The sequence below is a fragment of the Brachionichthys hirsutus genome, chromosome 8 (assembly GCF_040956055.1).
Source record: "Brachionichthys hirsutus isolate HB-005 chromosome 8, CSIRO-AGI_Bhir_v1, whole genome shotgun sequence".
In the NCBI taxonomy this organism is placed as follows: Eukaryota; Metazoa; Chordata; class Actinopteri; order Lophiiformes; family Brachionichthyidae; genus Brachionichthys; species Brachionichthys hirsutus.
The window spans coordinates 14,958,515-14,985,413 of NC_090904.1; the positions used below are offsets into that span (position 1 = coordinate 14,958,515).

A 26,899-nucleotide genomic window follows, 5' to 3' on the forward strand; every position below is an offset into this window, starting at 1 on the left:
ACGTGAAAACGTCCACCGACGCCGCTCGTCGAGCCTTTCGCGTCACGCTCCGCCGATTCACGCCAAAAACGCGAACAGGAGCGCGCGGCGCGCACAAAGGACAAAGCGAGCCGAGCCGCGTCCCGCATGTCCCGCATGTCCCGCACGTCCCCCCCGCCAGATGGACACCATGCCCGCCTCCAGAGACAACTAGCGGGCTAACTGTCCCTCCACACTCACACAACACGCCGCGACTAAAAAACAACCCCCCCCCCCCCCCCCCGCACATTAGCCAGAACCCACAAGCAAGGCAGGGCTTCGTGCTCACCTCGTTTGAACGCTTTCATTCTTTGTTGATGGCTCGCTGGAAAACACGCAGCTGTCCAAGTTGCTCGCAGCACAAAGCGGTGCCGGAGCGATGGTTGCCACTTTGTGCGGGCTCTGCGGGCGCTGCGGGGCTCTGCGGGGCTCTGCGGGGCGCTGCGGGCGCTGCGGGGCGCTGCGGGGCGCTGCGGGGCTCTGCGGGGACACGAGGACGGTCGGCTCCCATCCGACTCGTCGCTCTCCGCCGGGATTCGCGTTTCCTTTTACCTGCACGAGCAGCCGAGCTCTCTGCGAGTCTTGACAGGGCGCATCAAAAAAACCGAAGATCCCGCCTCATCGTCCGCGCTCAGCCAATCGGAGGTCTTTAAAACGCCTCCTGGCCAATCACGAGCCCCCGCTGGCCAGGAGAACGGATTTCGTGTCACCGTGACTGACGGCGGAGCAGCTTCATTCAAAAGATATCAAGTTATCGAAGCGGTGTTTTCTCGATGCGGGTCCATCGATCAGAACCGGATCAAATCGATCCGGTTATTCCCCGCGTGAGGGGAACCCGCTCCATCTTGAGAAGGCTTTACGTAAAGGAGAGTAAAAAATGTTCTCGTTACATAAAGCAGAAATGTAGGAAGAAATGTATTACAGGCAATAAAGTTATTCTTATTTCTACAGTTTCGAACAATCAATGGTGTAATAATTAGATAGTGACGTCACAGTTTACTTGGTCGTGATTTCATGGACGCTGCGATGAGACGCGTTCCTCCCCAGATGAGCTGGAGTTCAGATTTAATTATGAAACTACAGGAGATTTAACTTAATTATGTAAACCACAATCTGTAACTGTTCCTGGAAAAAAATCCAAAAATCCCCATGACTGCAACAGACGTGAAGTTATAACTCAGGTACATTAGGTTTAAATATATATAAAGCATTAAAATAAACAAAGAAAAACAAATCCATGCAGTATTTTAAACATAACGCCCTTTAAAGCCAATCAGAGAATAGTAAGCAGAATCCACACAATCAAGTTTCTGAGAAAGTATTTTGTGAGTTTTATTGAATGTTACCTCTCTTTATTATATCTTAGAACACATTTGAAGTAGTATCATTGTAAAGGATGGTGATTTCCAGTCTGGTTTTATCCTTATTTACATAGGATGCCTTAAGTACAGGGAGAGCGAGAGAGAGAGAGAGAGAGAGAGAGAGAGGCAAGCTTATTAGTTACATCAAATATCAAAAAACGTTTTACACGGTATTGCACATATACTTTAACTGTTACCAGATTGAGCATAACGTGACTATAATCTAGGTAATTCTCCTTTTATGGACAAACACTGATTCAAATAATAGAATTGTTGCATTAGAAACCCCCCCAGACCCCGACACCCCGCCTGTAGAGTGTACTAAAGAATGTGCTTGCCTCATAAATACAGTTATTCTAGTATTTGTACAGACTCTTTTTAACTATCATATCACTTGTGGTAACAGCCGAGGGTCTGCCCCCCACCCCTGATTTACGCCTGGCTACAGTGAAACAAAGCAGAGATGCTAATGAGCTAGCCTTTCACAGGGCCAGGCAGGCTTCGGGCTGGTGTCGGACTGGATTCGATGCCGTCTCAGCTGAGCCATACGCCGAATGCTTTGTCTGTGTGTCTCGTAGCCTTTTGCTGATGACGCATCATAAAGTAACATCGGCGTGAAAGAAAAAAAATAAAATATATATATATATTTAGATGCATCAGTGGAGCGTTCATGGGGGGGCAGCGTACGGAGAAGTGCAGCCGGGTAGCAGCTTTCAAGTTAAAGCAAAGCTTGACAAAAACAGGCTGTCGTATAAATGCTGATAGTGTGACAGTACTCAAATCAATGGCTTTACAGAAACCAACCCCCCCCCGGAGCAGCCATAGGATCACGGAAACCCCTAGCAGGAAACAGGCCGAGGACGGCCCCCCTGATATCGGTGTGTATTGAGGACAAGTCTTGTGCAAATCGTGTGACTTGCTTTCTTTGTAGGCGGGAGAAGCCTTTCAGCTTGTGACTGTTTTTTTTTAGCAGAATTATCTATCGCAGGTTCTTCATTCCAAATGCAACGAGACTCCAACACAAAACACTAATCAAGTCTTGTCATGTAAAAGACGTCTAAACTGCTGTCATGTCTGCTGCCATATACACATCCAGGAATGTAAAGTATAAACCAGGGAACCAGTTATTTACACTCATATAATGTGTATATGTGGAAATCTACAAATTTGTCTTCTCTATTCTGGTTTTTATTATCTGACATTTTCCCTAGAATTCTTATTGCCGAGCCAAGTGTGCTCTATTGCTGCTGTGAAGTGAATTTCCCCTTTGGGGGAGGAATAAAGAAATATTTTATTCCATTCTAAAGCAGTTCCCTCTCAGTTTCTTCTTTGCATCCCTCTGCAGATTTAAGCCAAACCGTGTTTGACGGGCATTCATTTTCAGACACAGATCATTTTGTGAAAGCAGGGATGGCAACAAAGATTGGGTCTGAGGCTGTAAAAAAAAAATATATATATAAATTATTGCACACTAGAAATACATTAAAATCAAATCTAGCAGCCCTGATTACATATAAAATAATCTCCTGGGCAGCCATCATCCATGACAGAGATAAACAGGCTGGGAGACATGGCTCGTTTCAGAGAAACAACTTGTCAGACAGACAACTTTCCAGCGGCAATCAGAAATCGAATCATGCAAACAAACGGAGTTTGAATCACACAAAAGACCGGGCGACAACAATGCTTTGCACCTAGATGCAGGGGATAACAGCAATCAAGGATCCGGCTGTTGACACCCCTGAGCCATTTTCCTGGCTGAGGAGCCATCCCACAAACAAAGGCCGGCCATCAAGAGAAAGCGCTTGCCAAGGTAAGAAAAGAATGGCAGTCGTTGGGTCTTTCCAAGTCAAAGGCCGAGCCTATAGTTCTGGTTCACAGCGGGTGAGGAAAGGCCTTTCGGCAGCCTTTCAGCAGCCGGAGTGTTGCTGCAATAGTTTAACATCTAATTAGAGAGGAGAACTTGGGTTTGTTTGCCTATCATTTGGAAGAAAAAACATGCGAGTGGAAGACGAGCAAAAATATGGTTGACGTGTAAGGCATGCCAACGACGACTGCGGTTGGATGTGTGTGTGTGTGTGTGTGTGTGTGTAGATAGAGCCTAAAAAATTAAGTAAAAACAAGAAAACATGGCAGGGTTAAAAGTAATGTAAAGGTCTTTCCAGTCAGTGTCTACGGAGAGTAGGGGGGGGTACACGGCGAATCCTCCTAGGGGCTTGAAAAGGAAACTATTCAAATGCAAGATCAAGGTTCAGGGTTCAGAATGCAAAGCAAGCACCCTATTGGAGCTGTGATGGGGAGGAACGGTCGATCTCTGGCCATGCGCATGTCAGACGTTCAACCTGTGCGAGACAAAGAACGCCGTCCATCAGCAGTTACATCAAGTCAGACAGCGACTTTAATCTTTGGCTTCACAAGCGACATTTAAAAACATGATGAAAACCCGACGACTAATTCATACGATGCTTTAATTAGAATATTTATTTGGATAAAAAAGTGCAGGTATTTTGTGTGATGAGCAGAAACAATGATGGCAATGAAGAGGGATTTTGTGATGGGAGGCAAAAGGATGTTTAAAAAAAACAAAACAGTATCATCCTACACACACAGCCGGCTGCATTGTTTCAATAAGGTTAGTAAAGCACTTAAAGCAGCAAGTAGAGATGGAACAAAACGGGATTTAAATATCCACATATCTACAGCTGCAGCATGACGGTCAGACAAATTCAAAAGTGGCTGAAAGCGAGTTGATGTCTTCACTACAAAGAAACTATCTGAATAGTGCCTCCTGTTTGGTCGTCAATATTGGCATGTGCTTTCATTTAAATCGCTATTCTAACCGGTATTAATGTTTTACATGAACATTTTTGAGACGCACAAAAAACCAGAATTATTTAAATACCGATACTTCATATCAGACTTTATGTTTCATCACACAAAAAAATATTCGTTTTAAACAGATATCTATAGAAAAGAGTGAAAAAGTAAACAAACAAACACAAGGAAGACGTACATAGATGTGAGTTTGCAGTGTGTGAGTGGGTGCACCGTGTAATGTGTGTGTGTGTGTGTGAGAGAGACGTCCGTGAGATGGCCGTAAGGCAGTGTTGTGGGAAGCTACAGGGTGGCTGAGGATCTGGGATGAGAAGGATGATGGGGGACAAGAGTGTTGATCAGAGAATAACCCCCGGCCGAATGAAGAGATCTCATAGCCAGCACAGATTTAAAACAGGCCTCCTGTAGATTCCGTCATAATAACAACAGTAAATACCCTCGTTAAAAATGTATGCCATCAAGAGCAGCAAGAAACAACGAAGCTCAACGACGAGTCTTCTGCTTCAAACAGTCAAGACAAGAGTTCAATTTTCCGTTTCCTGTTTTTGGTGTTGATGCCACCAGAACCAGCCTTAAACAATACAAGTGAGTCAGAAGTGGCCAAATCCAGTCCCACCCCAAGCTCTTGGAATTTGACCTCTCCTGGCCCCGACCTCCATCAGAGTTTACGACCTCCTTAGCATTGCAGAACGTTTCCTCTTGCTCTCCCAGGTGCTCCAGCGACACTCATCAGTCCCCGGAATCATTCCTACATCCTTCTGGATCCCCATCTCTCATCAGAGCCGAGTCTGGGCCTCCGGGACGTAGATTTCGACGCTGTCTGCGCTCTCAGTGGCGGAATTCTGGCGAAAAGAGGCGGCCTTTTTAGCAGCCAGCAGACGCTTGCGAGCCTCTTGCTTCTGTTTCTCTGCCGAAGCTGTAGAAGAGGTGGACAAGGAGTCGGCACTCTTCTCGCGGCCCAGCGACGGTCGTCTCTTACCGGGCTTCTTTGAGGCTGGGGGGGTTGTCTTCTCCTCCTTTTGTGTTAGAAGAGATGAAACATGACAGATAGAGGAGAATGGAGAGGGGGGGGGGGGCAGTGTGTGAAAGGAGGAGAAAACACAAGTGAGAGAAGGTAATGTGGAAAATGTCCTTGAGAGGCTCCCCTCATTTAGCAAACAGGACTTTGACAGAGACACGATGTTGGTTTCAGTGATAAACGGATAAAAAGACAACAGGTAAAAACACTGAGGAACATATTTGGCAATTACGTGACGACTTTCAAAGACGCGAGATGGCAACATGAATTAATGAGCGTTGGGTCAAAGTAAAAACAACAATCAAAAGGATCACACGACACACAATCAGTGCGTTTACACGCCAAAGCTACAATAGCAGTTAGACGACCTATGAACACACACACGGACAGACACAAAGACATTTATAGAGGGAGCTAACACATCGGCGCCATGCTCCACTGCAACACACACGCACATTAGTGAGCAACATGCACGCTCGACACAGGGCTTTGCATTTAAAACACACCAAACACAGCCCTCGGTGCCGTGAAGTTCTCCATGCAAGCCCAAAGGGATCTCTCATTCTCCTTTTTATTCTGGATTCTATCCCTCACTGGGATGGAGCGAGTTAAAACGAGGGGTAAAAAAGAGTGGGAGAAATGGTGGTGGTGGTGGGAGGAGAGAGGCCGGCTTTCGGCGGCTTTCCTACCCCAGCCAGGGCACTGGGCAGCAGGGGTGGGAAGTACCTTCCGCTCAGGGAGCGACTGGGCAGCCGCAGACGGTACGGGCTGCCAGTCATTGGACTTGAGATGGTAGAGCTCGTCGAACTTTAGGCTGATGTCTTCGATGGAGAGCTGCAGCAGGTCCCAGAAACCGGCCAGGTCCTGGGCCGTGGGTCGCTGGTCGGCGATTACATTCTGACCGGAGGAGGAAAAAGGATGAAGATGAATAGATAAATGGCGAGGAAGGGGAATGCGGTGACTGCAGTGTCGACCTTTATCACAGGGGCCGCATTTACTCACAAATCATGTTTTGCTAGAACATTTGATTTTGATGGAACAGACAAAAACTCATTTGAATGCATACAAGTTCAGTTGCAGATGAAATTGTGCACAAGGACGACCGACCCAATACATAGATGTCTACGCATCTTTATCCAGTGAAATCCAAAGACGCTCTTGCTTCTCAAACATAATTTCGCCTGGATGTGTGTATAATGCGAAAATCAAAGCAGTGTGTGAGCTTCTGTGGATTGCAGCCAGTGCTGCCATTTCCAAACTGAACACCAGAGGGAGCCATGCTACAGCTCAAGTCTTCAGTCCAGCGGAACTCCAGCAGCTGCACTCAAAATGATGAAATGAGATGCTTATTTGTCAAAAAAGCTGTGGAGGAACTTTGATACTGTTTTTTTTTTTTTTTTTAAAAGAAGGCCTAACCAGGAGATAGTTCATATAGAGATAGCTTTTGGTGCATAAAATAATTAGCTCGACTTGCTCAACTTCAAATCGATCTTATTCAGAAACATCTTTCCTCCACGAAGGCTCCTCAAAGATGATTTTTGACAATATGTCATGAAATAAATTCACATTAACAATGTGATACTTTGCCTCTGATTGGACTCAATGCAGCGGAATCCTGCTCTTCATAAACAGTAACAAATTAGCCAGTCTGAATTTGTAAAGTATGGAGTAACGTAATGCAAGTAAAAAGCAAAGAACTATTACTATTTACCACCAAAACGTCGTTGGGTTAAAAAATAGAGCAACAGAAAATTCCTCAAAACTGTATTATTATTATTATAATAAAGTGCTCATGTGGATGTTGTGATTCACTGCGTTAAACTTAATTTACCAGCCACATTTATTCAAGATTCTTTATTGTTATTATGCAAACATAATAAAATTGTGTGAAAGCTCACAGCTTAAGGCACTCATAGGAACATAAACAAAAACCAAAATCTCATCTGGCCAGTATTTGTGACATTAAGCCACTTATCCCCAGCAGACGAACCAGTGGCGTTGTAGTTGGTGCAGTTCTAGAACGTGTCACACGGGAGGATTGGCTTATTGGCTTGTATTAAGCTACTTGTGTTTTTGCCTGGGTCACCATGTATTATTTTGTGTCGTGCGATCAAAGCCGTCACCAGACGAGTCCCTTTTCTTTTGAGTGAAAACATTGAGAAACAGAACATCAGGTTGGGTTCAGATTAAAACTGCCCATTCTGCATGGTGAAGACTCAAATACACACCAAGTTCTGTTCACACAGTCCCCGGAACTGCTGGAACTTCTGGGACATTAGGAGCTGGGCGCTTCCGACTGCACTGCGAACCTTTCCCAGCACTGGAGAGAGAACAGAAACGTCCACAAGCACGTGAGAGCACAGATGAATTTATGAATGACGCCGTTTACCTCACATCCTGTTATTGAAGGTGTGACACACTAACCCTATCTTCTCTGGTGTTTTCACCCAGCCTAAAGGAAGCCGGGCTTCCCATTATTTCAGATCTGATCACCGGATTGCAAAGCTATAACGTGTGATTATGTCGGGGCGAGATCTACCCCTGGAGATTTAAGGCCGACTGCTTCACTGTAAAATGCGTCTCGTACAAACAACACACACACACAACCGTGTTCCGACCCTGATCCAGTGCGTCTCACACATCCAGTTAGTGTTTCTGTTTGTGTGTACTTGTGCATGAGCTCACTGCTGATTTTGAACCACTAATCTAATCTGGAGGTTTAATCAGAACCAGATTCCGGGGATTACAGGCGTGCTTGCGTGTGGTAGCGCCAGCTATTAGCGCCTCATCCCCTCCGTGCTGCAGGGCCTGAGGCAGAAGCCTTTAACCATTATAGAGTTCTCCATCAGACAGACATCTGGAACAGGACCAGGATGCCTGCACACGTCTGACTGTACATTTGGCTTTGCTGTGTTATTTTTGGATATCAGCGCTGTACCGAACACAAAGCATGACATTTACATTCAAACTCTCAACAGACATTCTAATGCTGTGCAACGTTTTTTTTTCTTTTACCTCCTCACTGAGTTTACAGATGGAGATAATGATGATGTTATCAGTATCACACTCCAACACAAGCTCATGAACACCCAGCAGGTAACGGCTGCTTACAGCCTGAAGTCTGTGCTGGTCAGGACCATAAAGCGAATCAATATCTGCCAGTGATTTGCTCAAACACACACGGCCCCTCTGTTAAAGTAGCTCTAATACTATTACTGGCCAGAACAGACTATTAAACCTATTAAATCTGGATCTGGATCAAGGAGATGATCTAGAATTAAAACAAAATAAATGTGGGTCTGACTTCCGACCATAGTGGAGGCGTAATTATGTTCTACTGGAGGCGATTCCGGTTCTAGATCATTTTTGAGGGGTTTGATAAGGGCGCTAAAGGGCTTGCATTTTGTGGAGCGACCAGATCAGCCTTTGTGAAAGCGTGTTTGCAGCCCCACTCTCTGGGCTGTTGGAGAACCCATCCTTACCCTGCTCTGAGAGCTGGTTGTCTTTGGTCTCCTGCTCCATCTGTTGACACCACCCTTCCATCCGTCCCGTCTCGGCCTGCAGCAGCTTCAGGAACCACTGGCCGTCTCTCCGACACAGCGTCCCCCCTACTCCGCCCTGAGGAACACCGCTGTTACTCCCATTCCCGCTCTCCAGCCAAGGATCTGGTGGGGGCAAACACGAGGGGTCCAGCGCTGGGTCCAGGCTTTCCGAGAAGGAGGAAGAGCTACTTCGCGTGGTGGAGCGTTTGAGGATCTGCCTGGTTGGTGGAGGTGAAGACAGGTCACCAGTCGTGTCTCCATTGTCTAGACAGTCTTGTCCAGGAGGTGAGCTCATGGACTGGCTGGCGCTACTGACCATCACTTTCTTCTCAGAGCGTTTGACATTACTGACATGCGAGCGGAAAGGGATGCCCTGAGTATGGAAATCTGTTTCTTGTTTTGAGGCCATGCTACTCGAGCCACTGAGCCTGAAACAAATGGGGCGAGACTCACCGTTACAGACGGACCATTTAATAGAACGACACTTTTCATTTTCCACGGAGAATAACAGCAAGCAAATAAGAGAATGAATTATTCAACACTGATTTCTGCATTACTGGAATAAACAATAAACATGCAATGCTTCATTTCTAAACTGAGTCGCTGCTACTGGTCAACATGGACAAGAATACTTGGGATCGATACGAGACTGGACTGTATATGATAATGGAGTACTCCAGCTGGCGTCACGTGATCTCACTGCCATTTTACAGCAAAAGTGTTTTCTGCTTCGAGATAATTCCCTCATATTGCAGACTATAGGTTTATTCAGACGCACAACAGCTAGAGGAAATGCCTAAAACATGACACAGCTGCTGTTTGGAACATTCGGCTGAATTGGCAACAGGCATCATCTACAAAAGGCTCAGTAGTTCACGGAGGCAGGGGCGAGGTTTATACAAAACGCATAATTGCATATAGAATACTACGATGACTGGACTGAGAAACACGCAATATAAAACCGCTGCTGCCAAAACAGTTCATTTCCAAATGATTATATTCCATTTTTATTTACGCAAGACACATTTTTGAGATCAGGGTTGCAGGAGTGCTTCACTTCAGAGTCTGAACTGACATCAGAAGACAAAAAGGGTTAGCGTTAGCCCAAGACCGAAAGCATAAAGCCGTTGAACCAATGAAAACACTGCTTGTGGGCTATCGCCAAGCATGAACGTGTGTGCAGTACATAAAGAAAAACGCAGGAAGAACAAGGTGCAAATGACGAAAAACATTAAAACACTAAGAAGAACTGAAGACGCGACATTCAGAATATAAATGCACCAAGCACAGGAAAGAAAATAGAGGAGGAAGCTATTTGAAGCACAGGCACAGAATTCAAGCTGTGCTGCTCAAACCAAGAGATGGTTCTGATGAATCAGTAAGCCAAAGCAAGATTTAAAAGTGAATATATAAATATACAGCAGGCTAGTGTAAAAGGAAAGAGTCAGAGCAGTGTGTGTGGCCAAAATATAAAATCCTCACGTTGTTACAATGACAGGAAGAGGACTTACTGCCACCCGTCCTCCACCTGTACTCCAATTGACTGAAATTTGGTCAAAGGGGGCGTTTCTTCTCGTGGAACTTCCTGAATACAGTCAACCTTAGAACAAATGAGAATTGAATGAAAACATTTGAACTCAGAACCTTCCAATTTTCTGTTTAGGTGTTTTATTAAATCTCATAATCAATGGTGACTTGTAATTTACATGACTTCTATCTAGTCCTGATTCATACCTGTATGCCGATGGAGGACAGCTTCCTCCTGGGTACTGGTACCACGAGGGGCTCCTCGGCCGCTGGATTCCCTTTACTTAATCCTGATCTCAGCGAGTCATGCTGGATGCTAGAGTCATTTGTGGTGGTGGCGGCGATTGGCTCTCTCGGGGTGGCGATGGGTGTGGGGATGATGTGCGGAGGGCGGGGTATCCCCCGGGCCAAGCTGTTAGCGCGGGTACTGTCAAGGCTGTCGGAGGAGTTGCTATGAGCGTGGCTTGACTGGCTGTTGACCTCTGACCTCCGGTCCTGCTGGTCCAGGTAGTTGTCCTGGGCCGACTCTGTGCTGCTCTGTACGGTCACAGAGATGTAGGGTTTTGACGTTGTACGAGGTGGCACTGGTGGAGGAGCGGACTTCTTACAGGTGGTGATGCACGTAGAGACTGAAGGAGACAAGCGAGGAGGGGGAGAAGAAGAATAACTCCTTCATCAAGTGTGTCAACCGGTCAAATTTACTTCTGTATCTTTCAGTTCTCACACATGACTTCCATGAACCATTTCCCATGAGTGGAACCAAACATTGCTCCAACTGGTCAAACCTAAACGACTGGTAGAAGATATGCTGGCGAGATAATACGGACCAAAATGTGAAAGGCATCCGTCTGCTATGGAATGTGAAAGACATCCGTCTGCTATGGAATGTGAAAGACATCCGTCTGCTATCGAATGTAAAAGACATCCGTCTGCTATGGAATGTGAAAGACATCCGTCTGCTATCGAATGTAAAAGACATCCGTCTGCTATGGAATGTAAAAGACATCCGTCTGCTATCGAATGTGAAAGACATCCGTCTGCTATGGAATGTGAAAGACATCCGTCTGCTATCGAATGTAAAAGACATCCGTCTGCTATCGAATGTGAAAGACATCCGTCTGCTATGGAATGTAAAAGACATCCGTCTGCTATGGAATGTGAAAGACATCCGTCTGCTATCGAATGTAAAAGACATCCGTCTGCTATGGAATGTGAAAGACATCCGTCTGCTATCGAATGTAAAAGACATCCGTCTGCTATGGAATGTGAAAGACATCCGTCTGCTATCGAATGTGAAAGACATCCGTCTGCTATGGAATGTAAAAGACATCCGTCTGCTATCGAATGTAAAAGACATCCGTCTGCTATCGAATGTGAAAGACATCCGTCTGCTATCGAATGTAAAAGACATCCGTCTGCTATGGAATGTGAAAGACATCCGTCTGCTATCGAATGTAAAAGACATCCGTCTGCTATCGAATGTAAAAGACATCCGTCTGCTATCGAATGTAAAAGACATCCGTCTGCTATGGAATGTGAAAGACATCCGTCTGCTATGGAATGTGAAAGACATCCGTCTGCTATCGAATGTAAAAGACATCCGTCTGCTATCGAATGTGAACGACATCCGTCTGCTATGGAATGTGAAAGACATCCGTCTGCTATGGAATGTGAAAGACATCCGTCTGCTATGGAATGTGAAAGACATCCGTCTGCTATCGAATGTAAAAGACATCCGTCTGCTATGGAATGTGAAAGACATCCGTCTGCTATCGAATGTAAAAGACATCCGTCTGCTATGGAATGTGAAAGACATCCGTCTGCTATCGAATGTGAAAGACATCCGTCTGCTATCGAATGTAAAAGACATCCGTCTGCTATCGAATGTGAAAGACATCCGTCTGCTATCGAATGTAAAAGACATCCGTCTGCTATGGAATGTGAAAGACATCCGTCTGCTATCGAATGTAAAAGACATCCGTCTGCTATCGAATGTAAAAGACATCCGTCTGCTATCGAATGTAAAAGACATCCGTCTGCTATCGAATGTAAAAGACATCCGTCTGCTATCGAATGTAAAAGACATCCGTCTGCTATGGAATGTGAAAGACATCCGTCTGCTATCAAATGTAAAAGACATCCGTCTGCTATCGAATGTAAAAGACATCCGTCTGCTATGGAATGTGAAAGACATCCGTCTGCTATCAAATGTAAAAGACATCCGTCTGCTATCGAATGTGAACGACATCCGTCTGCTATGGAATGTGAAAGACATCCGTCTGCTATGGAATGTGAAAGACATCCGTCTGCTATCGAATGTAAAAGACATCCGTCTGCTATCGAATGTGAACGACATCCGTCTGCTATCGAATGTAAAAGACATCCGTCTGCTATCGAATGTAAAAGACATCCGTCTGCTATCGAATGTGAAAGACATCCGTCTGCTATGGAATGTAAAAGACATCCGTCTGCTATGGAATGTAAAAGACATCCGTCTGCTATCGAATGTAAAAGACATCCGTCTGCTATCGAATGTGAAAGACATCCGTCTGCTATGGAATGTAAAAGACATCCGTCTGCTATCGAATGTAAAAGACATCCGTCTGCTATCGAATGTGAAAGACATCCGTCTGCTATGGAATGTAAAAGACATCCGTCTGCTATCGAATGTAAAAGACATCCGTCTGCTATCGAATGTGAAAGACATCCGTCTGCTATGGAATGTGAAAGACATCCGTCTGCTATGGAATGTGAAAGACATCCGTCTGCTATGGAATGTGAAAGACATCCGTCTGCTATGGAATGTGAAAGACATCCGTCTGCTATCGAATGTAAAAGACATCCGTCTGCTATGGAATGTGAAAGACATCCGTCTGCTATCGAATGTAAAAGACATCCGTCTGCTATCGAATGTAAAAGACATCCGTCTGCTATCGAATGTAAAAGACATCCGTCTGCTATCGAATGTGAAAGACATCCGTCTGCTATGGAATGTAAAAGACATCCGTCTGCTATGGAATGTGAAAGACATCCGTCTGCTATGGAATGTAAAAGACATCCGTCTGCTATGGAATGTAAAAGACATCCGTCTGCTATCGAATGTGAAAGACATCCGTCTGCTATGGAATGTAAAAGACATCCGTCTGCTATCGAATGTAAAAGACATCCGTCTGCTATCGAATGTGAAAGACATCCGTCTGCTATGGAATGTGAAAGACATCCGTCTGCTATGGAATGTGAAAGACACCCGTCTGCTATCGAATGTAAAAGACATCCGTCTGCTATGGAATGTAAAAGACATCCGTCTGCTATGGAATGTAAAAGACATCCGTCTGCTATCGAATGTGAAAGACATCCGTCTGCTATGGAATGTAAAAGACATCCGTCTGCTATCGAATGTAAAAGACATCCGTCTGCTATCGAATGTGAAAGACATCCGTCTGCTATGGAATGTAAAAGACATCCGTCTGCTATCGAATGTAAAAGACATCCGTCTGCTATCGAATGTGAAAGACATCCGTCTGCTATGGAATGTGAAAGACATCCGTCTGCTATGGAATGTGAAAGACATCCGTCTGCTATGGAATGTGAAAGACATCCGTCTGCTATCGAATGTGAAAGACATCCGTCTGCTATCGAATGTAAAAGACATCCGTCTGCTATGGAATGTGAAAGACATCCGTCTGCTATCGAATGTAAAAGACATCCGTCTGCTATCGAATGTAAAAGACATCCGTCTGCTATCGAATGTAAAAGACATCCGTCTGCTATGGAATGTGAAAGACATCCGTCTGCTATGGAATGTGAAAGACATCCGTCTGCTATGGAATGTAAAAGACATCCGTCTGCTATCGAATGTAAAAGACATCCGTCTGCTATCGAATGTGAAAGACATCCGTCTGCTATGGAATGTAAAAGACATCCGTCTGCTATCGAATGTAAAAGACATCCGTCTGCTATGGAATGTGAAAGACATCCGTCTGCTATGGAATGTGAAAGACACCCGTCTCAGTGTGGAGATTGTTCAGCAGCACAGGAGCCGTCTGCACGCTCAGAGAGCTTCCACACGTCCTCTGAGCGCTTTGCTTATCCAAAATCAACTATTTTAATATTAAAGTTAATGCCTCCAGAACCCATTTATTAGCAGCAACTACATTTCTACTGTATCAACCTGTAGCAGAAAGCTTTTATAAAGACTGCTGGCAAGTAGATCACCATTAGATGATGGTTATTAATATCATTAAATGACTCTCCAATAGATTTATCTGGTGTGTCTTTGAATATTAGCATACAGCACCGTGATATATGTGGCACTCTACTATATATATATATCAATGTAAGCATCTACAGGTCCGTTAATAGGTCAGGATTTTCTGTTGTAATAATATAAAGGAGTGAAAATGAGGTAAGCGATACTATAATTCTGTGAAACAACAAACAGCTTATTGTTCCTGTCATTCCTCCTATTGAGGAAGATGAAAAACATCGGAGTGATCATGTGACCTGCTTAGAAATCTCTTCAACAAAAGAATTATTGTTCGTTGCAATCCATTTCTTTGCTTCATCTTTAATACCTCACACACATCCTTGTTAGACTGCCAACAGCCATTCCTGAGCATTGCATCATCATCATCATCCTCATCCTCATCCTCACCCCAACTGGCTTCCATGGGGTTCCTCCTCTGTTGTTTAGGCAGGTTTGCATATTTGCACTGTCCTCATATTAAACAGATCACTCAGTCCAATCTAGACGTGCTTTGATAAACCGGAACAGAGCTTAGAATATAGTGTGAACTTTCTTTAGATCATTCTGGCTGATTAAAACAAACTAGAATAACAGGTTCATAGATGAATGAATGAATGAATGATAAGTTGCAGGTCTCACAGTTTCCAGGACTGTCAGGACTCAGAATATATGTAGTATCTGATACTGACCTTTGTCATATGGCCGAAAAACCCTCACAAGAAGCTCAATATCTCAAATCCAGAGTATTTGTACAAGACTACAAGGCTTCAAACATCCCTCAAGGCATCCCTGAGATATTGTATTCAGAAGAACAAGACCGATGGAGGGGCAACCGGACACCATGACCCCTCCAACCTTTGCTGTCACAAGGTACAGGCATATGAACAACACAATCAAGAACGACAATGGATTCCAGTCCAGATAGTCTCCCTTGTTGGGACTAACAAAGGCAGTGGACTGATTGTAACCAGAGTCTGCTATTGATCAGGGTCCGATCTTTATCTTTTCATTCTTATTCTTATTGTGTTCAGACACACCTGACGTTACGAGGAATAGATCCAAGAACTCAGCTGAGTCACAAAAAACAAAACACTCGAGGCATACCATGAAACCGAAGCGCTCGTACCACATCCAGACCTCAGCTGTGCCTCCACGTGCAACATATGTTCACGAAAAGGATACTAAACACACACCTATTGGGCTGTCCAACTCTCATTGTAAAAGAAAATGGGGCAATACAAAAAAGCCTACGACAAATGTCTGAAAGGGTATTCCACGCCTTAGCATTCCCCTTCCTCGGCAAGCTGGAGTGGACAGTGTGCGCTGCTGTTTTCACGTCATCTTCATTATCAAATACCGGCCCATCATTTATCGACATGACTGCAAAAATGGATTTAACCTACCGGTATGTTAGAAAAGAGTGACATCCCTTAAATAATAACCCCTGGTGGCCAATTTTCCATTTCCGCAACAAAAAAAGAAGCAGCGTTGATGAAGGTAAGTCAACAAGTCAACAAGTCAACAAGTCAACAAGTCAACAAGTCACCAGTATCTTAAGTCCCGTCCAGACAAACAGAGATCTTGTAGTTTAAACAGTATGTTTGGGATCAATGGCCCGTCTGGAGCGTTGCAGTCATGAACACACACACACTGGCAACACACTCTTTTTAGATTGCGCTCTAATCACACAATAGAGAAGAGACAGCAATTAAAATAGGATTGCATTAAACAGAACCACCGGAAGAATGACAGGTGGTGTACATCTCCATAATGGATGCAGGAGTAAGAAAATAAAATCAGTCTGTAGACATGATAAAATAGATGTTTCCTCAGAGATTGCAAATATCAAACAGCCGACAAAGCCTTCTCAAACAGCTCAGAAGCAAGAAGCCTCTCTGGATGCTCTTTGTTCATGGCTTGTGCTCTGCATGGTAAAGCCTCAACATCCCTTTGTTGTTGCAGCGACGACGGTTTCCCGAGCTTTTCCTGAGTCCATGAAATGCTGTTAATCTGCGGGGACTACGTGCCGACACAGATTTCCACAAAATAACAAACCTCTGCCCATTTGTGCTTGTGAATGCAGCTTCAGAGGATACTGCCTTCAACATTCCATCATTCCATCATTCCATCACCAAGCAGGTCTGTTTGAGAATTCCAAAAACGCCCTTATCAATTTTTTTTTTTAGAGATGCATTCCTCACATAAAATGTTTTGCCACATCAAGCATACACTTGATGTGGCAAAACATTTAATAAAGATTGTTCATAACTGATTGGATTTGAAAATTGATGCAGTCTGCTTCATAATGTTTTGCTCAACATCTCAACATCGTATTTTATTTTAAATCTGTTAGATGAGAGGACAGGAATGGTTAGCTCTAAACGCTCCTGAATATACAATCGCATCTGCTTAAATCGTTCTTTGTAGATTCACTGTCAAACACAGCAGCGTCTGAGGACGACGTGACGTAAAAGTATCGTTAATATTAGCTCACGTTGACCCGGTACTCACGGATTAAGGAACGTTCTGTCACCGAACAGAGAGTCAAGGACTCTTACCCTGTCAGGCGCAGCCAAACGGACGGACAAAGCGGCGACGCAGAGCAAAACGAGCGCTCCTGTCAAAGACCTGCGGAGACACCTTTTGTTTGGGTCCAGAGGGGGGCGTGGCGCCGCGTCTACTGATGCCTTCACGACCCCTCGGACACCAAACACCCAAGGTTCCGTTTTTGTTTTGGTGTCGACACACTTACGATGTGAATGGAAATCGCTGTATTGATCATTAATCACCGGGGAAATAGCTCTTTCATGTGTCACTGACCCACCCACAGAAATAACAATGCACAGCGCATTAAAGAAAAAACCTAAACATTCAAACAAGTCTTAATTTCTCCCATCAACATTATGCGCAAATAACTTATCCTTATTCCTAAAAATAAATAAATACAAAACATGGAGATTAAGTGGAATACACACATAGTTTCAAATCCACCCCGGAGAAATTCAGCAGTGGGAGGGTAAAAATGGCAAAACATTCTATCAGCCTGAAGGCAGCAGTTAAGAGAACTCTGGTGTGTAGCGCCTCCATGTGGAGCCCTGTGTAATAGTCAATGGAGCCATGCACTCACTGGAGTAGTGGGGTGTCAGAAGTCACTGACAATGCACACATTCACAATTACAGCCAATTCAATAGCACTCCCGTGTTGACGCCGATGCTTCTACTTGACCTCGACCTCACAAATGTTTTACGGCCTTAAACTAAACTAAATTTATTCCTCTTCCTCTCCTGGAGGTAGTAAACTGATACATTTAGTTTTCAGGATAAAGCAGCAGGTCTCACTTCAAACCTTTATTTATACTCAAAGGGAATTGGGGTTCCTCTCATTTACAGTGACATTTATTTGTATTTTTTCCATTTACCTGTGTGTGTGGGTAGGATGCGTGGTCTGTCTGTTCCCAAACGCTGAAGTAAAATTGCAAGCTGTTTCTCCTTTGGGGCTTTGTCCAAGCCAGTGGCTATCAGATAAGAGCCAAACTGTTCTTTCCATGTCTTCCACAGAGTAGGAAGGTCGTCTAGTGTGGGCAAAAGAGGCTGCATTTGAGCTAAAAATGCTAGCGTGTGCTTTTTGTAGGACTACTGTCCCAACCAGAACCAAAAATAGCATTCAACGTAATGTTACACAAAATACAAAAAAGCAGGAATTTGGTTCGTGTGCCTATGTGACTGAAAATGGGTCATGATTTTACACAAAAAAAAGCTTAATATTAAATAACAACGAAAACATTCCGCGTAGGCGTTTGTATAACGTGTGGTAAGAGAGCCTCCAGAGATCACTTTGGTAACACATAACACGGTAAAACTCAACATTGCAGTGTATGTTTTATGAGGTCAAATGATGTTCTATGCGTTCCTCTTTCAGGAAGCGACTCACCAGTGCTGGTGCTGTAGGTGCGAACAGTGGTGTCAGTCAGAGGAGGTGAAAAGCCTGAGTCCATAGATGCTGTGTCGTCATCTTGGGAACAACCAGCCTGGATGGCTCTCAGGTAGCTGTGGCTGCGTGATCGGAAGCATGTTGGCACAGGTAAGTCGGGAGGCTCTGAGTTGTCCTGAGAATGGGAACGGGAATCTCTGAATGTGGACTCGGAGCTGTGGTCTTCATAATGGTGAATCAATTCCAGGTCCTGGAGCTTGAGGAAGAAAAGGAGACGAATGGTACAGACGTATAGTGGAAGTAGCATAGCAAAGGGAACAGAGGATTCATTTTGATCACTGCTGCTCCCACTGCTGCACTACTTTGTCACATTTTGGAGTCATGGTAAAAAAAAAATCATTTTTCTTATTTGTTCTGAACAAATTCAACATAATTTGACCTCAAAAAAATAAATAATGCATATTAAATTTGGAATGTGGTAGAAAATTGTAGAAATGTATTCATATATTGGAAACATGAGCTGTGATGAAGCTGGACTGTCAGAGACGGAGTGAAAAGCTTATGCTAATAGCCTACACTGCCTCATTTGACTGATTCATAGAAAAGATCAGAGCCAGTTCACGTGGTTGTTCAACATCTCAGTGACCTGGTCAGTGGCAGGCTGACAGGTTTAATATCAGTTGAAGAAATAATTTCTAAACAAGCAATGTCAGTTATTTGATTAAAGGTTCAAAATATTCTTATGAGAAACATTTTAAAATCTGAATTACATTACAAAAGAGATCACTAAACCCGACATTTATGATTGATTCTCCCTGCCCTGTACTACTGACCTGCCCCATGCAGCTACGTCTGCCCAAGGTGCTGCAGGCCTGGCTGAACTCATCATCATCCCAGCGTGGCAAAGATGAACCCGTACCCCCGATGCAGTCTAGGTTGTCCAGGCTTCGGTTATTGGAGAACTCTCGGAGAGACGGAAGACAGCTGGAAAGAAGAGGAAGATGTGAGGAATAACAAGCGAATTTAGGATCATAAAACAGGAAAATGAAGGACAATGCCAGGAGTGCATGAACACGTATTCAGGAAATGGATGGAAAAACAGTTGATTTTAAGATGGGATGATTAGGAGACAGAAAAGAAGCATAGGATGATAATTAACCAGAAATTAAAAGAAAGATCTAAAGAGGATAAACTTTTATTTATGGATCCACCTCAAAACTCTTGCAGTTTCTTCAAACTTAAGCATCAGTCAATGTAACATCTGAACATGCAAAGCCAATGATGTGAGGCGATGCATGTTTGAGCTCTTTGTCCCATCAGGGCGCCAACACAAAGAAGAGGCCGAGTTCTCGTTCTTCATGTCTCCACATAGAGACAGCTGCATGGTGGCGTTTTCTCTACACAGACGTCCCCTCAGTCCCCACTTCAGTCAAATCAAACGCACCTCATTTTCACCTAGATGGCAGATGTTATTTACAAGCTTAAAGGAAGTTGGCAGTTGTCGGAAGCAAGGTATGAATTCGGCATTTGGAGTTGCCGCTGACTTGACGGACATCTGAGGGGGGCAGTGCAATGTCATTGATTGTAAATACTCCAATCGGACACGCAGGTTTTGCACAGCACCCCTGAGACGTGGCTTACAGACCTACCACTGACCTGCTCATTGACCTGCCCAGATGGTGCAGAGAGGACACACTGTGGACCGGAGACCACAGAGCATCCAACTCCCCCTGCAAGGTGTAATCCAGGATTCTGCTGCTTGCGCCAATAAGGGGGTGGGGCCCACCGGCAGAGAGTGGGGTTGGATGGTCAGGGATCGGTAGGGAGGGGAGTCGGGTTAGTCATTCACGAATGCTTGAGGGTACAATAAATCCTTAAACGTCTAAATATGGACCTTAAGGGGATTTATAATCGTATGTGGAGGTGTGTAGATCAGGGAGGCTGAATGCTGGAAGATGCCCTACTTTTCTGAAGGCTCCATCTCTGATCACAAATACCATATGCCCACTGTTGGGACTGCCAGCGTATAGTTTGGCACTTAGAAGTAGAAAGATTTTATTGTGGCGTCAAAATATGATATAATTATGATATGATAGTTGTGACAGTGTCATGGTGATATACCTCGATGGAGTATTTACTCATTATCTTTTTGTCCCTTTGGTTGTTGAAAGGTTGCACCAATCACTTTTTAATACTCTTTATTGCATTGTGTTTTAAAGGCCGGAACCTTCCACGGCAGGATATAAGTGAGGCACATCTCAAACCTACTCTTGATCCTCTCTTCATAATTTTAATGGAGCAGCTTTGGTTTACATTTGGATCTCAGATTATGCCTTTAAGGCAGTGCTTCTCAATTATTTTCTGTCGCGCCCCCCCTAGGAAGAAAAAAACATTTCGCGCCCCCCCCCCCCCCCCCCCCCGAAAAAAAAAAAACTTTTGTATCCTTATTAACATACAAAGAAATATGAAAAAGAAAGAAATATAGATCAACTTACAACAAAGAATAACTTTATTACCATTTTTTTTAGTCTGCAACAGAAAATGAGGAAGTCAGGTCTTTCTTCTTCTCCCACCGTAGATTGTTTACAACCGCTCTTCTTCTGCTAACACTCCCTGCGCGCACTCTGACAATCAGGGCGCCACTGCCAACTATTGGAGTGGATGTGCAATTACACTTTATTCTCGTAAGGCAAAAAAACTTTTTCTCCACGGTCACAGGCGCCCCCCCTGACATCGCACCGCGCCCCACCATTTGAGAACCACTGCTTTAAGGTGAGGCAGTATCTTGTTTTCAGGGACTGATAAGTACTGCATCATAAAGCTTGACCTGCCGCCTTACTTGCGTGGAGGTAGCTGGTCACTCAGAGAGTGCTGCGTAGCCCTGAGGTAGCTCTGGCGCCGAGCAGCAGCTTTTGGCGAGGGTTTGGGGCTTCCCTCCGAGTCATCACTCTCTTCCATATCTCCCATGGCCTTCACGTAGCTACCGCTGCGCATCCGGCGACATGGTATTTCACCTGCGCTGCGACCTAATGTACTGCTCCACTCACCCTACAGGCAGCATTAAATAGAGGAACATTAGTTCAAACCTTTTCACTCTCCATTTCCTTCATTATTCATCGCTGTATCGGTACGCCTTTGGCCTACTCACCCTTCGTGCGACCTGCAGGTAGTTGCAGGCTAGCTCCTGTTGGCAGGATTTGGACTTGAGCATGGATCTGTCCAGGGTAGCTGAGCCCTTCTGGATCACATGTCTTGGCTGGCCCATGGTTAGCGTCGACCAGGACCCTCCTTTCAAATACTCATGATCATTTATTAGCATTCCCCCTGTTCCTACGGGTCGGCCGTCTCCTCCGCTCCTGGACACAGAAAGCGTCTGATACTTCATGTTATTGCTGCTTTTGGAGGAGCCCATAGTGTTGTAGTCACTGTGGATGTATCTGCTGTGGTCCTCGTGGCCAGCTGGACGGCCCAGAGTCATCACGGCCATGGTGTTGTGGTAGCTGCTCATATCATTGCTGTCCAAGTCGTCTGAGCTCCAATAACCCGACATGTTGGAGCGTGGTCGCCTTTTGGAAGCCGCCTTTGATTTTGTACCCTGATCTTTACTTTTCGATCGCCGCTTCTGCTTACCGCCATCGTCAGTACCAGATGAAGCTCCGCCGCTGCCAGTGGAGCGACCGTTAACGTTGCCTTTCATGGCGTGGCTCTCCAGTGACTGGGACTTTGCAAACAGCTTCTGCACCGAGTGCAACATGTAACGGATGCGACCGGGACTGTCTGTGCGCTGTTTGGCTGCAGCAGATGTGCGATGAAACTGCAAGGTACTGAATCCGTCACAGCTTACAGGTAGCTGCTTTTCAAACTCCAGTAGACTGCGTGGTGCCTGGCTCTTGGTCATGTGATGTGATATCGTTGCTGAGCCACTTGTAATCATAGGCGTTCGGCCACTCATCCCTGCCATGCCCATGCCCGTTCCCACGCCCATAGACATGGATGTGCCCATGGTCCCTGTGCTTATCCCCCCGATACTGTCTCCTGGTGGGGAGAAGTCAGACTGGTCATAGGAATTGTAGTGTATCCTGGGAAAGGTGCTACTGTTGGGCAGCTGGTTGTTGAGGGGCAGCATGCAGTCTGGTGGGAGGGAGCCCGGGTTGGCTGATTGGTAGAGATTGGGGTCCATGGCACCGTAATGATCCATGGTGGAACTAAGCAGGTAATGGCTGCGAGGCAGCGTGCCGGTCCTCTGAGAGTAGAGGGCCTCTGCATGACCCGAAGAAGGTTCACAGGTGTCAGACAGGTGTCTGTTACGATTGGTCCCCAACCCTTTCATGGTGGTGGCTAGGTCCAACCCTCTAGAAGACCCCCAAGGCCAGGAAGAGATGACTGTTTCCTGGAAGAAGCAGACATAGTGGAGAGAAGTAAGACGTTTAACATCGGTTAGTAGAGCACTGTAAAGAAGCAATGACAAAGAGGCGGAACGCAGCAGCTCAGTCCACCAGTGGGACAAACAACAGACGGGCTCATGCAGAGAATGAGGCAGATTGCTTCCCACAGCGAAAATGCAGAATGGATCGAAAAACAACTTGTGGAATAATAATGAGCTACAGCCAGTGGCCACACTCAGTAGGAAAAATAATTTCTGACAATCAGCCATGACTCCAGAAGCCGCCGCAGCCATGTGGAGTAACAACAACAGTCCCCGTACTCCTGAATTTCACATTCAGGAAAACATGGTGAGAAGACCCCAAGGCCAGGAACACCATGGGCTCCCAAGTATTTGCATTCACGAGCAAAAACCAACTAATTGGACATTGTGTTGGTGCAGAATCTGTTAGAAAAGTGTTACCTTTCAGAGGGAAACAAATCATAACTGATCAAAACCTCCATCTGCTCTCTGCACATCATACAGGTTTCATGTGATCCATAAGAGATGAAGCTCTGGGAGAGCCTTCAGCCTGAAGTACCGTCTCCACCTGTTCTCCATCCACCTATCTATCTATCTATCTATCTATCTGTCTGTCTATCTATCTATCTATCTATCTATCTGTCTGTCTGTCTGTCTGTCTGTCTGTCTGTCTGTCAGTGTGACTGGACATTAATTTTCCACACTTACAGTAGATGCTATCTGATCTGAGACCAACAACAGACAAGCTGAAAATGACACTGAAAACCAGAGTAAAGTCCACTGAAATGAAGACATAGCTCAGCCCAGTCTGAATCAGTACTTCTAGACGGCTACAAAAAAAACAAGAAAGAGGCTAGGGTACTGCGAGATGGACAAGAGATGGGTGCTGAATAGCAGCTAATTCATTGATTTGCAGCACATTACTTACTGTCTTAGCGAGACATTTGGGGGGGGTAAAAAATCTCCATCTATTATGAGCCTGGCTCTCATGCCATCGTTATGAGCATGCTGCAGGCACAGACTCATTTAGTGTCATCGAGGCTGGCCGAGTCAAATCCTCTAAATCCTTTTACACTACATTAGCTAACCGCTTCATATCCCAGAGTGACACACAACTCAGCGAAGCTTAGCACAGCATCTTCAAAGTGTCAACCAGTCCTCCTCAAAATGACAGCGATATTCAAATTATGAATGGAGGACGGATCACATAAACCCCGCCTCGGCGGAGGTAATCACACTTTCCCCTGTATTTGGTACCTTTTCGCCCACAGCAAACTGGGAGAGGTGCCAGCAACACCTATCCAATGTGGATGGATGGGAACACTGGGCAGACAGGTTGATCGTTTTTCAAGCACTCAGAAGCATACAGTTCCTTCACAAGAAATCGTTCAGCCACATATCAGATGAATGAAAGACTCCACAGTCAATCACCTCATTGGACAGTCTGTAACTATTGTCTTTGATGGTGGCGGGGCGGGGGGGGGGTGCACATCAAAGGGTTACCTTTTGATGTGATATTCCACTTTGATGTGCTGTTGAAGTCATCTGGAGGAAACCTATATATACAAACACACTAACACTCTCAGGTATCTTCCAAAGATCAATGACAATTACGAAGATGCAAGCATCACCGCAGAACTCCGAGGACAAGGCTCTGGCCCTCCATGCACAATCCACTTTACAGCTCGGTGAGCTTTTCACAGGATTCCTTGGGAATCTTACCAAGGAAGAGTGGGAGGGTCTTCAGTCAGGGACCGTTGATCCGAATACTGACGCACAGCTTGGGAATTTGTTCACAGATTTAGTTCAAGTTGTAACTGATGATGTGCGTCAAGCAGTTCTGGAAAAAGCTCCAGAACTGCTTAAAAAGATTCCCAGTTCTCCCCTGAAAGCAAAAACGTCAGGGACGGGCTTTGCTGTTGCACACCAGCAAGTCCAGGAAGCGCTGGAAGACGTGATTCCACCGGTCCTTGCCTTTACAATGGGTGTTCCAGAGGTTGTTGAGGTCATGACACCGTATGAAATATCACGGCTTTTGTCCAACGAGGTGATGAAGAGCTTATGCTCTTCGTCACACAGCAGCCCCGCAAAAACTGCGAACACGCCGGAAGCAAGTGAGCCGCGTGTCTTCAAAAATCCCGGGAACAATTGGTTGAGGATACTGCTGCACTTCAAGGTGCTCCTCCAGAGATTTGCACCCAAGGTCCGCAAATTCCTCTGCAGGAAGAAAGCGAAGGAAGTGCCGGCAGTGACTGTGGGAGATTTTATTCCTCCAGACGACGTGCGGTGTTCCATTAAAAATGCCGCCGATGCCGTCGTCCAAGACATGGAGAGTACCGATTTTAAAAGGGAAAATGTCATCTGTGAACCCACAGAAAGGAAAAAGGAATTTCTTCCAGAGCCACCAGAGGCCATCATGGAAGAGGAAGATCTCCCCACTGCAAGGGTCTGTGGTCAAGAAGAGAGGAGTGACGTCCAAACAGCAGCGTCGCCTGAAGACTTGGAGAAGCGCTGTCGCTGGATTGTCACAGTGCTCTTCTCAAGGATCTTCCAGGGGACGAACGTTGACATAACGGACATGATGGAAATGACCGAGCTGATGACGAGTCTGTTAGTCGCCAGGATGCAGGAGTCGAGCATCTCTCTGGAGATGGACCTGCAACAGGTCAAAAAGCTCGCCAAAGCTGTCCATAAGGAGCTCTGCAAACTGATGGACGACACATGGACAGTCTGCATGATCCTGATGGGGAAGAAAGTGTCAATTTACACACTGGTCGTCGACATGCTGGTGACACGTCTGGAGAACACAAAGACACAGAAGAGCAACGCTTTTGTTCGGGTCTTCAGGTCTTTCTGTGGCCTCTTTCGGAGGTCAAAGAAATCCGAAGACCCATCCAAGTCTTTTCGTTGAGACGATCAGGTCCGTTGTACCCCGGCCCCCCCACGCCTTTCAGGTCATAGGTGTTGCAGCACCTATCACCGCTGGCTGTGGGCTAGTGGCGGGGTGCACCCTGAACATGTCGCCACACAGACAACCATTCACGGCCCGGCATCATGTACCCCCCGCCCCCCCCACGCCTTTCGGGTCATAGGTGTTGCAGCACCTATCACCGCTGGCTATGGGCGAGAGGCGGGGTGCACCCTGAACATGTCGCCACACAGACAACCATTCACGGCCCGGCATCATGTACCCCCCGCCCCCCCCACGCCTTGCAGGTCATAGGTGTTGCAGCACCTATCACCGCTGGCTGTGGGCTAGTGGCGGGGTGCACCCTGAACATGTCGCCACACAGACAACCATTCACGGCCCGGCATCATGTACCCCCCGCCCCCCCCACGCCTTGCAGGTCATAGGTGTTGCAGCACCTATCACCGCTGGCTGTGGGCTAGTGGCGGGGTGCACCCTGAACATGTCGCCACACAGACAACCATTCACGGCCCGGCATCGTGTACCCCCGCCCCCCACGCCTTGCAGGTCATAGATGCTGCAGCACCTATCACCGCTGGCTGTGGGCGAGCGGCGGGGGTGCACCCTGAACATGTCGCCACACATACTGTATTGACAATTTAGAGCAATAAAATTCACAAACATAAATGAATTATTGAATAAATTTAGAAAATGTCTATCTTTGTCTTGTCTATTATATTGATGGTGTAAATATTTACATGAATCTTCAACAAGAAAAAAGTCTTGTACTGTATCTTTATTCACTATTTGTAGTCCTGGAGTCCACTTCATTAACTATTTGTAGTCCTGGAGTCCACTTCATTCACTATTTGTAGTCCTGGAGTCCACTTCATTAACTATTTGTAGTCCTGGAGTCCACTTCAGTCTCCAGCGACTTTGTCTTTGTTAGAAATGACTAGCGTTGTGTAACATTTAACATGGGAGAGGGCGGGACTTCCCCTTCTACTTTGTCCAATCGATGAGCGCCCCTTTCAGCCACGCGACGTTGCTCCGAAAGTTCGTTTCGTGAATAAATCACAGTGGCAACGCAGACCTTTTTAGCGAATTA

The 26,899-nt window shown here is 45.6% G+C and overlaps 1 protein-coding gene across 1 annotated transcript; it reads right to left on the bottom strand.

Annotated features, from left to right (window-relative positions):
* Positions 1-4,990: 4,990 nt before the first annotated feature.
* dlgap4b (discs, large (Drosophila) homolog-associated protein 4b) lies at positions 4,991-22,808 on the bottom strand. The gene is made up of 12 exons (XM_068741992.1): positions 21,627-22,808; positions 21,318-21,526; positions 20,135-20,233; positions 19,312-19,462; positions 18,479-18,734; positions 17,967-18,119; positions 10,509-10,930; positions 10,286-10,374; positions 8,715-9,202; positions 7,461-7,552; positions 5,959-6,129; positions 4,991-5,230 (listed from the first exon to the last, which is right to left on the bottom strand). The coding sequence occupies exons 1-12, from the start codon at positions 22,806-22,808 to the stop codon at positions 4,991-4,993; spliced, it is 3,552 nt and encodes a 1,183-aa protein (XP_068598093.1).
* Positions 22,809-26,899: the final 4,091 nt, after the last annotated feature.